Genomic DNA, 13722 nt, shown 5'->3' with positions numbered 1-13722 from the left:
CTAAATCCCCTAGCGGGGTGTTTGAGAATCGAGTCTGGGGAAAGAGATACCAACCTCTCACATTCTAAGGTATGGAACTGATTAGAACCTAGAGAAACCTTTGGCAATTCTTGGCAACACTAAACAAAACTAGACTATAGCTAAAACAGCACCTACTTCTTTCCTCGTACTAGACTTAGGTTAGGAACACTGGGGTAGGACTATTTTAGAAGCACCAGTTGAGTATTTTAGCCTGTGTTATTTGTGTATGTATTTTTATGTCATAGCAACAGACCATGCTATTACAGTATTATTTTATATTACTATTTACGCTGTACCCATTATACTTCGCATTCTGTCTTACGATTGTAGCAGTTTATATCTCTTACATGAGAAAGAAGACTGTTCAATAAACCCCTTTTTATTGAAAAACGCCCGTCTCTCTATTTCTAAGTAACTCTGTAGAAACGAAGCATGCAAGATTGACTGAGTGAAATGGTTATCTATTGTTTCCACGACTCTGAAGATATTGTTCCGACTCTAAGGGAAACAAAGTTGTCATGTTTATGCGGTTGTCAGAAACTAATCCCTTCTTGTTCATTCGAGAAAGTTTCTAGTGTCCTCTGAGTTAGCTGGCACACACAAGTAATTACGTTTAATGTACTAGATAGAGACATACTGAGCTCAGTCCTATGTCAAAACTATAGTGTATATTATTCCAAAGTACAGAGCCTATTATGTATATAAGAACTACTCTACATGGCGCCCAACGGTTTGGTAAGGCACTAATTTAATGCTAGATACTGAAGTAACTCAGTCGTGCTTTTCTCAGAGACCCTTTACTCATAATATTCCAATAGACGTCTGGAGTGGGTAGGGATAATATCTGCCTTAGCTGAGTAGGATGAAAAATCCTTCGTATTAGCTTTTTGGTTTGTTCAACGTTGAAGAATACAGTGTTCCAAAAATATTGTGCACCTTATCTTTGTTCCCTTAAAACTTGCTCTGCAATTTTCATTAAAATGGCTGACGAGGATAACACCGAAAGAGGTGGAGCTACAGGCGATGACGCCGGACCAGCTTTTAACATGACAGGTTTTACTGAGACCGATGCAAATGCTGTAATAATTCCTCTAAATTTAAGGAAAGCCATCACTATAAAACTTATAAACATGGTCTATCATCAAGTGGTGGTAGAGCGGTTTTTGTGATAGAGGCACATGAATATCACTAGACAGAGGTTTTCTACTCATGGATAGTCTTTCCAGAAGTAAATCCAGTAACACGTATGTTTCACTTCTACAAAGAAGATGATCCACCAGGACTGACGTGTGCGTGGTGGGCAAGGGGCACCTAAGGGTGTAATATAAAAGTGTTGAAAAAGTATCTATTGCTAACAAAAAGACTTTACACATAAAGGAGTGTTCAAAAAACCGTATTTACCGTGGTTAATATGAGGAGGTCCTCCCAAGAGGTTCAAGTGAGAATTGGTGGGCCCAAAGGCTCTGAGGACTTTTGGTTGGGAGAGAGTGAACACCACCTGCAATATCAAGGTGTCGGTCAACAAACCCATCTAAATTAAAGTGGTAAATATATACAAGTTGGAATCAAAGGGCGTCAAGGAAACTGAAAAATGCTGGTGTTGAACTCACCGCTACTCGTGTGGCCTCCTCCTCTGCAGTCAGAACCGGAACAACCGAGCGGGGCATCTAACTTGATTTAAAAGGCCCGCGGTCGGCTTGACAAGGCCGCGTGACGTCTAGCGTAGGGCAGACGCTAAATGCCTCTGCCTGACTAAGTGGGATGAAAAAAAGACTCCGCTGGCTCTAGCTCTCTAACGTGTAGGTGAAACATGTCAATGGGCACATATTTTTAGGAACATCGTAAACAAATGTAATAAACAATATTACATTTATATTATAGCATCCTATCACATTTAAGCACGCTTGTTTTTAATAGCACATATTACACCATCTTCCAGTTGGGATCAAAGACGTGTGGTAAAGTTACTAAACGTTTGGATTTTAAAAGACAGATCAACTATCAAATATCAAACCATTGTAATACCATCATAAATGCCAGACAGACAAAATATATTTCCATTATATCTCAGGTAAAAAATGCAGTTTTTTCAGTATCATCACATTCCTAGTATGTTTTATAAAGATGTTTATCCTTAGACACGGAGCCATTGTCAGACCACTAAAGGACCATGAATATTAAAACAAAAACAAATAATACAGTCCTCTTGGCATAGTAACCATAATATTCGCATCACATGGCAAGGACATCATTATGCCAGCCATCTCTAATCATATTCCAGTACATTTAAAATATACTTATGCCAGGAAATGGGCAGTTGCCCAAGCCCCACCATTATACAAAAAACATGTAGGATGGGATTAGGACTCACCTCACCACAAAATCCAATGAAAAAATCAACCAACTGCACAAAGGCAGTACCCAGTTAAGCAAGAAGCTAAAAAACAGGTCAGGGAGATCTTAGATCATCTTGAGTACCAGGGGGTGATTGAAACATGCACCTCATCAATGAACAATCCTTTGTTTCCTGTTTCCAAACCAGACAATACATATCGTCTAGTTTTGGATTACAGACGCTTAAATTCTTGTTGCAAAACATTTGCAGTGGAAAATGCACACAGTAGAGCATTAATGAATAACATTGTGCGTAAAAATATTAAACAACATTAGACATATCAAATGGTTTCTTTTGTCAAAACATTGCACCAGAAAGTAGGTATTTGACCGCTTTCTCAATAATGGGGACACAGCTGTCTTCTACCTCAAGGATTCAAGAATAGTCCTGTTTTATTCTCAGCAAGAGTAACAGAGTTACTACAAACTTATGATGATGAGGCATTATCATACGTCGACGATATCTATCTGACAGACGAAGACTTGGACAGGCACTTGAACAGGGTGAACACCATTATACTTGGCTTCGCCTCTGAAGGGTACAAATTAAATTTTTAAAAAATCAAGAATTGCCCATCTCAACATCCTTTTTCTAGGATATGAATTATCAAGTGGTTAAACCTTTGCCACTTATGTGTTTTTAACAGATGAAATACTTCTGGCATTGAAATGTTTTGCTTATCAGAATGAATTTTATACTTTTGATTAAAGATTGTTAAATATTTTATTCTTTTGAACTCATTCCTTTGTTAAAGTTACAATTACATTTTTGTGTCTTTTAACTTGCTTGGGAACGATACTTTCCACTATCTCTAGGAGATTGTACAGCTCAGCGAGCTGAACTACACGCATACATAATGGCACTTGAAAATACGGATTGCGAATTCCCCACACTCATAGTTTGCGATTCTTTCTACTGTGTACAATCATAAAATGAATATTTACAGAATTGGCTTAAAAATGGTTTCAAAGATGCAAAAGGTGGCACAATCAAGCACAAAACGCTTTGGGAACAAGTAGTTCAGTTGCGAAACGGACTACAAAACACTCAACGTAATACACGCGCTGAGTCATCAACGTGATGGCGTTCATGTTGACGGGAATTCATTGGCTGATGAAGCCGCGAAGGCAGCTGTGCAAACGGCTTCCGTAGCTGCAATCAATCGTTCAAAAACAAAAATAGACAGTGGAATAATGCTGGCTGTCAACACGACAAGCCACGCATAAAAAATTTCCACTCATATATAATTGATGCAAATAGCGTTCCTTTTGTTCGAATTCCTGGAGTGGGGGATACTGTAATTCCAAACAGGGAACAAAGAGCAGCTTTGATTTACGAAGCACAGCTGGGAGGGGGTCTGATACATCAGGGGATCTCTAAAACAATATTAACTGTAAAAGAGATGTGCTGGTGGCCAGGAATGAATGCCCACATTCACATATTTGTCATTGACTGCATAGACTGCAATAGAGATCGCAGTACAGAACGCCGCCAGATACCAGACTATGGCATAGCCAGCCCAGTACAGACACCATTGTTAGACAGCATTAGACTATCTACGCACAGACGTCCCTGTGGACGAATGCAGTCCCACAAATACTAAGTCTAGGTTCCTTTGGATGCGGCCTCAGCGCTCGGCTGACACTCGAACTGTTATAAAAGATTTACGAGTCTTTATCGGCACATACGCAATAGACACGATACATTCTGACTAGGGTCCTGCGTTTAGCTCTCGAGCTTACAAAGAGGCCATGGCCAGTTTGGGCGTTGCATTGTGGTACAATTTGGTTGTGGAAAGAAACAACCGGGACATAAAGCAGTTTATAACAGCTAGGGTATTAGGTTCGGGTGACGGGTGGGTCAAACATTTAATAGGGGTCCAACGTAGTCTTAACAATTTGCCAAGAAGTTCTCTAGGGGGTATCACTCCATATGAGGTCCTGTTTGGGACAAGAATGTTGTTCTCGGACCTTGATTGTCACACATCAGTAGTGGAAACTAAGAAATTTGATATCAAAGATCGTTTGGCTATTTTACGGGACATAAATGAATTAAGAACAAAACAAAGCAAAGTGTTCCTGAAGCCAACCACCACTGGGGAAAAACCAACCGTTCCAGCAAGGCCTGTCTGGATCCCAAAGCTTGGTGATCTAGTCAGAGAAAAAATCGCGGACAAGAAGGAATTTGGGCCTTCTTACAGACAACCAGTATCTGTCCTAGCAATCCACGGAACAAGAACAGTGATACTGCCACCCCTTGCTGGAAAAAAGGAGAACAGATTTGTGTCCATCGACCTGATCAAACCACACTATGTGGGCAATACTAAGCAGTAGGCCAAGTGGACTCCGCCAATGTAGCAGACACACTCCTCATTACCATTGAAGAATCTGCAGTGAGAAAAGAAGGACTAAGCAACAAAGCTGTGGAACTCGTTCCTCTTGAGACCCAAATATCAGTTTGCCATGAAACACCTGTCTACAACGAAGTAACACCTGTCTACAACGAAGTAACAAGTGATCAAGTGGTTTCAGCGATTTCAACAAATCCGGATGCAACTCCAACCATTGACAAAACTGCCTCTGGCTATTTCATTAACTTTGATACATATTCTGAGGATCCTAGCAAACCTGAAACAACGCCAGCAAAAAGAACTTTCAAAGAACAAGCAACTGACTTTTTTCATCACTTGGAAAAAACTTATCTGGTTTCACAATGGATTGAACTTTGGATTGTGTTGGGAACATCTTTTCTTCTACTTTGGTTAGCTCTAGTAATTACTCTGGGTATTGGGTATGCTGATAAATGGAAGATATGTCAAAATGGGCACAGCAAGTAAGAAAGTCAACTTACTCCTCAAGCCACACAAATAATCTCATCGTGAACAAAGTGACTTGGCAGCAGTGAACATCACAGCTGTTCCTATACCTGATGGTATGGCTTGGGACAAAACAGAAAATGAAATTTTGGCCTGTCGGAGTTGTTGAAGATTCCACACTTATTCAAGATTTCATTAAGTGACTTCATTACCTCTAGTACCTTTTCTGATGATTGGGACTTCGAGACCATTAATAATATGATGTCTGATCTGAGATGTCTTCAGTATTCACAAATCATGAATATTTAGAAGTTTCATCAGACTATGAACAAATGTATTGTTGAAACCATTATGGTCATCGTTTCTTGCACAAATCTTCAATGCCTAGAAATGTATATATGTATAACCAATGGGAACATTGTCCTACTCCAGGGGGTAGCTCAAAAACTTTTGCGACTAAGTTTCCATATTTTTCAGGGTTCGATGTATCAAATACAGAAACATTTTACTTTAGAAATGTAAACAGAACAGGAATGAAAAATATGTTGACCAATACAGAACAGATTTATTCTGCAACTTTTTATGCCCAACTGTCTAGACAGGGTTTCGACTTTTGGAAAGACAACATTGAGATAAAAACTGTCTGGGGTTCAAAAGATTGGCAAGTGCAGGGGGTAGATGCTTTGTTTAGAGCCTGTATAATCCCTGAGCAAATTATGTTTTTGAATGACACTGTCCAACAGACATCTTGCCTTGGGTTAGCCAAGATCTAGGACATGAACACACCGACTATACCTATACCTGAGGTCGACGTGCATAATATTTTGCATCACAACAGATCAGATCCAGATTGGAACAAATGGTTGCTCTGGCCCCTAGTCAGAAATAACTGTCAAGATAGACTCCTGAACAAAACTCAAGGTTTCAAGGTCAATAGGCCAGAACCAAGATATGTTCAAAGACAGCATCCTGGGGTAATAACAACATACAGTGTAGGGAAGCTATGCTTTGATTGGTTACAGAAAGCTACACTACAGGATGTAAAACAACACTTATCGTTACTTAAAGATGGCTCAGACCTTAGGGAATTCTTGCTAGGACCAAGAAAACTGCCTCACAATTGTTTCATATATGCTGAATATAACGAAATATGGAAGATTACGCAAGTAGAGACTGCAGAACGTATACGAGAAATTGCTCGTATTAATTTAGAGAAATCTCTCTCTGTAGTTGACAATGGGTTAACGACTCTGTCGTCCAGGATATACTCACTGGACAGCATTGTGTCTTCTGCCATAGACATCATGGAGCAACACTTGGTCATGTTGCAACATGGTCAGTCTCAGCTATGTTCTATCATGCTATTAGGTTGGACGCTCCAAAACTTGCGTTCAGGCTATGTGCCTTGGCGTTTAATCAATACTACGTTACTGTTTTCAGAATTCAATCTCACTGAGAAACAGATCAAACTGGCACAAAGGGGAGCAGACTATACGATGCTGAGCATTGACAAACAGGAAAGATTACCATTCACAGTGGCAGAAAAACCAACTACTTAATGGATAATACATGGAACAATCACTCTGCTGGTTACAATTTCCCATTTTCAGTATTGCCTAAAACACATACCAGCAGGCAAATATGAAAGGTTGGGTAAAGAATACATCAAGACATCCTGGGATTTACCATACACGCACAGATGTTGGAGTGGGGGACGTGAAGTGTTTCTTAGCGATTCAAACTGTGAAAGCGCATTAAAAGGTTCTCTCCTTTGCCAGGGTATTAATTTACACGGGGCCTGCGATGGTTCCTCTAACAACTAACCCTGTCACCTGCAAGGTTCACCAGCTGGAGTGATTGATCCAATTTTCGGACAACTTTCAAATGGAAGTTAACTCCTGTTGAACGATCACACTGCTGTGGCATGTTGCCAGGTATTCCATATCTAGTAACTGTGTCATCCAGGGTCACTTGCTGTATGCAAGTATTGTTTCCACAAACCAAGACAGCCAGGGAGTCGCCTTTATGGCCTTCACTGAACATCTGTTCTGTACGAATTGATACTCTAAACAGAATGAAAACCATTTTATTGCAAAAACTGTGCCACTGACCTCAGCCAAAGAGACCTATGAACTACAAGTTGCAAGGGCTTCTGCCGAGATACATGCTCTTTTGAATACAAACTGCCCTATACATTCCTCAGAAATGTTAAGTCATATCTTAAACATGCCTGATACGAGTGGTATTGTACATTTATTTAAGACCGTGTTTTCTGGACTATTAGCACCTTTTCAAGCAGTCCTCGGAATAATTCCAAACTTCGTGCACTTTGTGTTTGGCGGATTGCCCCTCCTTTTGGGACTCGTTGCAGGGATACTATTGTTGCTCATCCTGCTACGATATGGCAATCCAAATCACCAGCGACTCCCAGTTCTCCATGGCGATATCTCTACTGGCGATGAAGTGTCGTGAGCGCATTGTCCAAATTCTAGGCTTACCTCGTCTACGAGAATTAAAAACCACATGGTTTCTGTCATTCATACCTGTTTTACGCTGCCTGCTTTGCAGTGAAGAATGCGTGCTAGACATCTGTCTAACACTCACATCAGTCATGCCAATGGATGTTGATACTCTGCTGGACCCCGTAACGGCCAAGGCTCTGTGTTGTCCCCAGCGGCTCCAGTTCTGATGACGGCATTCATTGAGATCTCACAGTCGCAAATTGCAACTGCTGAGGTACGAGAGGAATCGACAGGCGCGCAGGTGACATCCGATTCGAACATTGCTGATGCCACCAATGCTGAAGGCGATAGTTCACATCTATGTGCGGTTAATCTTCTAAACGAGGTAATCCAACTTTCGCCTACAATGGTAGACGACTTTTTATCTACAGACATAGAAGATTTCATGTGTTTTCTCCAAGCCCTAACACTGGCTTTTGATTTTGGCACACAGTGTACTGAGAGACTCTGAATTTGGACTTCATTTTTCAAAACAAGGAACTAACTTTGGAACTTTTTCCTATGATAAATTTTTTATTCCAAATTTGTATTTTTAATTTTGGGCACAAGTAATCTGCTTACAGTAGAAGTATTCACAGAGAACAATAATTCTTTGAATACTTCCAGAGACAATATATGACTTTGTCCACATACAAACAGTTTTATGTAATCTGACATGAAAAGGTTTCGGCCTTTTTTCTTCTGTATTTACGAGCCATTTCATACGAGCACATTTTCGTGATTCATTCAATTTGCATTTCAAATGTCAAATATTTGCTTAGAATGAATACTTGCTTTAATGTGTACAGCACCAATGCAATTTTATGCTTACAACTAGTTTGGATACAGTATTTACAATGTGTTCGTGTGTAGATACATTTTAGATATGTTATCATGTTTAGAATTTAGTAACGTACATACGAAAGTGGAGTGGGTGTTGTGTATCGATTTAGATTCCATATGAATTTCCCGATTCATGCCCTTATATAGGTACATTTCACACTGCCCTTATATAGGCATAGAAATCCAGTCCTTATTTAGGCATAGTCCATGCTGCCCAAATACAGGCATGGCTACTTACATCCGTTCATCCACGTTATGAGTTCCTGGAAAACCAGACTCTTAAGCCTTTAGGACTTCCCCTTGCTTGGATATTTATTTCTCCAAGAACTCATTTGTTATGCATGACCATCTATTCCTTAGGGGTTCATTCATGATGTTCAAATGCCCGACTTCTACGTCAATACTGGCATTCCTAAACACCTTCAAGGTATAAATATACCTTCACTTGCTATGGCAAGGCACGGTTTGGTGCGGTTCGGCTACCTACTTGCACGACTCGCCACAGCAAGTCCCGAAGGAAGTCATCTCCCCAACTGACGCACTGACCAGACGCTGTCATTCTCCTTGCCGAGAATCCAGCTCCAGTATTTCTGACTCCCCTTGCGGTTTGTTAGAGAATCAAGTCCAGGGAAAGAGATACCAACCTCTCTCATTCTAAGGTATGGAGCTGATTAGAACCTAGAGAAACCTTTGGCAATTCTTGGCAACACTAAACTAAACTAGACTATAGCTAAAACAGCACCTACTTCTTCGCCCATACTAGACTTAGGTTAGGTACACTGGGGTAGGACTATTTTAGAAGCACCAGTTTAGTATTTTAGCCTGTGTTATTTATGTATGTATTTGTATATGTCATAGCAACAGACCATGCTATTACAGTATTATTTTATATTACTGTTTACGCTGTACGCATTCTGTCTTACGATTGTAGCAGTTCATATCTCTTGCATGAGAAAGAAGACTGTTCAATAAACCCCTTTTCATTGAAAAACGCCTGTCTCTCTATTTCTATGCAACTCTATAGAAACGAAGCATGCACGATTGACTGAGTGAAACGGTTATCTATTGTTTCCACGACTCTGAAGATATTGTTCCAACTCTAAGGGAAACAAAGTTGTCATGAAATATTACAGAGACAGAGGAAACAAAAAATGGAAATTGAAAGACCTGTTGAGTGAGTGCTTGCAGATGAACAATAAGTTAGGCACACCCAAAGAGATGACAAAGTCACGGAAAACTTGGTAACTTGGGAAGAAATGATTACTAAAATAGAGGATCTTTCAAATACTCTGATGATGGAGAGTAGATGTAGAGTTATATATATTATGTAATGCTTTGGTGACAATCCGCTCATTATTTATTGTATTTTAATAATTTTGAACTACCAGGAACTAAAGAGTTGGTTGCTCATGTATTGGTGGGTTGGAGAGGGTGGATTGGGGCTACCGGATCAGGTCCTTTATTGTGCTGGGACACAACACCAACACAGGTGGACTGGTTTCTGATGAACCGAACAGGGAGAAATCATTATTGGTGGGTCTGAATGACCCAAACACTCTCTCAGATGTATTTATGATAGGGTAGAGTATCTCCCAGAATTCATGTCATTGTAATGTTTTTCTAAAATGATAATAAATAATAATTGCAAAAAATGCAATTAATTTCTACATTGTTCTCTTTTCCTAGGGGCGAGCCTCTTTGACTCATGAGAAAGAACGATTTGCACATGAACATGAGGAAATTGGGAAACTGGAAGACGCTGTTGAAGCTCTAAAACCAACTGCAATCATAGGTAATGTCACTAAATGGTCATTAATTTTGACTTGCCAGAGTGCATTTGTATCCATGTATTTTTTGGACATCCCCAAATAAATTCTGTTCACAATGTCTTTTGCAGCAAGCATAGGAGCTTAGCGGGGGTTGCACCAGAACCTTTGTGTTTGAGAAAAACTTGAGTGAGACGTTGCAAGACTATTACAGATAAAGCACAACACTAAGTCTACATTATAGACAATGCAAGGTTCTTGATGAGCACTGTGCATGAAAAGTCAACAGGCGAGTATTGTGGTGGTGGAAGACTTTAAGTTCAGGAATATGGCATTTTGGGACAGGTTTAAGGTACTCGTGGTGGTAACAGCCCCAATAAGACTCAGGAGGGCATTCTGATGGTGGGGCCTAAGAAAACAGAACTGAATTTGGACATACCCGGTGAGCACGGTAAGTGAGAATAAGGTCAAAGGTAGACTTGAATTCTACAGGATCTTTTATAGGGGATCTGTGGTACACCGTGAGTCAGTCAGTTACCTAATGTGGATATTGCGAGATTCAACAGGCTGTAAGTAGTGAAGCATGGGCCGTTTTCAATGATGTTAAATGTATCATAAAGGTGGCTGACAGGCAAGCTGCAGCACTAGTCCAGCTTGTTGAGGAATATTCATGATCCTGACAGATTGAAAGTTGAGGTATTGCTGGTGTTAATTAGATGGCAGTGGACAGAGATGGTGGGCAAGGAAATAACGCCTGAGAGCGTCATTTCAATGTCAAAATGTACCTCGAACTTGTAGTGAGTCTCCCGAAGTAGTACATGAAACATGTTATTGTTATGCAAATTATGAAACTCTTCTTCTTACAAGTATTGCCAGCGATGGAGTGGTGTGAGGAGAAACTAGAACAAGCATTGGTAAGTGTGTTAGGTTTCACCTACGTGAATAAAAATAAACAGTTTGTTGTTGTAAGTTGTAGTTTGAGGAGTAGTTGTGCAATATAAGTTGCGGACACTCTGTGAAAGTGTTATGACTTGAGCTGTTGCGGTGTTCATCACAGGTAGACACGATGTTGCATGTTTACAAGAATACAGTGCAGCCTTGCGTGTCCCCCTGCACTGGTGCTAAATTAGCTGCCTAGCGCCAACGCAGGCACCCTTGCACCATGTGCATGGGTGCAATTGTTGAGGGGAAAGATTGTTTATGTGCAGAAAGGTGTCCCTTCCTGCACATAAACAATCTGAAATGGTGTTTTGAAACTTCTATGTGTGCTGCTTAATGCAGCACACATAGAAGTTGCAAAATATATATTTTTTTTAATCATTGTTTATGTGCAGGAAGGGAGACCTTCCTGCACATAAACAATCAATGGTGTTTCAATGTGTCTCTGTGTGCTGCAAGACAGCAAAAACGAGGAGAAATTAAACATTTCTACTCTTTGTGCCAGGGTAAGACTAGGTTTTCCCTGATCTTTATTTTGGCACTGCCCCATGTTGGAAAACGAGGCAGCATCTGTGAGGCCTGCACAAATAACATGACACATTTGTCCTTCACTGGGAACCAAACACCCTAGGGCAGCGCCTGACTCTCAGAGGGTAGCGTTGCAGAGCAGTCTGAGGCTTACTCAAGGGAGGTGGTGTGGGCTAGTAATCGCCATTTGCAGGTGCGCAAAAATAACACTCAATAATTGATTGTCCAGTCTGTACTTTGCTTTATAAAAGTAAGAGTACATTTATTAAACACACACACCACTCAATACTATACACCAATTTACAAATATACATAAGCTGTTGGAATTACTTTGTGACATTGCATAACATCTCCACCCCTCCCGCAGGGGGGGTGGGGTCTAGTACCACCACTCCCATGCATGCACATCATCTTGCCCCCAATGCAATTAGTTGAACCTATCCTGGAGCGAGGGCCCTGCGCACTGGCACCATCCCGGTGGCGACCCCCACCCATTACCTCAACAAGCATAAAACAGGGATACACCTGCCTTGGTGACACATGACCCTGACCAAGCATCTCCTACTGACCCTAAAGTATACACCTCTACATCTTAAGGGCTAACAGTCTGGGGTCTTCACCTAAGCGCAGCAGCAAGACTACATGTTTACGCACACTTTAGAATGACAGTACTCAGCACATTTGGATATCATTAAAAATGCATTGCAATTACAGCCCCTAAAGGCATCACAGATGATCACAGGATTAAGTTGTAAATACCGTCAGACACCCTAGCAGGAGTGTCTAGCCACTTAAATCCACTTTGCTTGTGACATCACCTTACACCAGTACTTCACATTGAACATCAGTCCCTCTAAAAGAAATAACCATTAATAAATGCATTTCAGTGCAATTACGCCATTTCACCTCCAGGGGATGCCCTTCTAAAGACATCTCCAACTCAGCCCTTCAATCTTTGATGCACTTCTCAATGAACCCCCAGCGGTAGAACAAAAGTTCCAGCCTAGGAGGTGATGCAATCTTCGCTGAGAGTTGAGGGGTTATTCTTTTTAAATCCTTAAGAAACTTAGGGTGGGACTTAGCTTTGTGCTGGGGGCGAGACTGCGCTGCTCCAGCAGCCCCCCCAGCACCTTTTCACACTCAAGGGTGACCCCTCTCGTCTGGGGGCCACCAAAACGCCCAAAACAATCCATTCCTCATGCCTTACAAGGCATCATGGGGTGCTTCAAGCTCCTGCCGCTTTCTGTGGCCTCGGTGGGGGGCCCGGTCCCACCCGGACCCCTGGGAAAGGGTATGCAACGCAGGGAGCCAACACCCAGCCGCTCTGCACTTTGGTCGGGGGCCCGGTCCCACCCGGGCCCCAGGCTCCTCCTTCCCTGTCCGGGGCCCCGCTCCCACCCGGGACCCCCGCAGGCTCTCCACGTTGGAGGGCAGTCCCCGTGACCTGACCCACCCCGGGGGCCTTTCCTGGACCAGCACCGGAGCCTCACACGCTTTGCCGTCAGGGGGCCACAGGTCCAAGGTCTCTCACCTTCTGGGGGCCATATCTCAGCCCCTGGAGGTCCGATCTGCCCCACGTTTGCATCTTCTTGCTCCTGGTGGCGCCCCCCAGCCACTGGGAGCACTCTCCTTCACTCTCTGGGTCTCCAAGAGGGTGCACTCTGCAGGGAGCGGTCTGCACTGGCTCCCTGCGCCAGCCTTTCGCCTGGCTCTCCTCCTGCGCCTCTCTTCTCCCTGCGCAGAGGCCCCTGCTTCTGCGCACCGGTCCTGGGCGCTTCTTCTGGTGCTGTTAGGGGCCTGGGTGACAGTCAGGGAGTCTCTCCTTCCAACTGCCCATTGCCAGGCTCCAGCACCTTCCACCTCAGCAGACCACACCCCAGAGAGAGCTTCTCTTCCTGTGCAAGTACTTTTTAA

At 42.2% G+C, this 13722-nt stretch overlaps 1 protein-coding gene across 1 annotated transcript in view; it reads left to right on the top strand.

The window, feature by feature from the left end:
- The window catches only part of ME1 (malic enzyme 1), a 1446246-nt gene that overhangs the window by 1242035 nt on the left and 190489 nt on the right, over nt 1-13722 (top strand). Inside the window, exon 10 of the mRNA XM_078648140.1 lies at nt 10262-10367. Coding sequence (XP_078504266.1) covers nt 10262-10367 — 106 coding nt within the window. The remainder of the gene's footprint in view (nt 1-10261; nt 10368-13722) is intronic.

Source organism: Lissotriton helveticus, chromosome 6 (genome assembly GCF_964261635.1).
Source record: "Lissotriton helveticus chromosome 6, aLisHel1.1, whole genome shotgun sequence".
In the NCBI taxonomy this organism is placed as follows: domain Eukaryota; kingdom Metazoa; phylum Chordata; class Amphibia; order Caudata; family Salamandridae; genus Lissotriton; species Lissotriton helveticus.
Note: the sequence above shows the minus strand (reverse complement) of the source record. Positions and strands in the feature narration are given on the sequence as shown.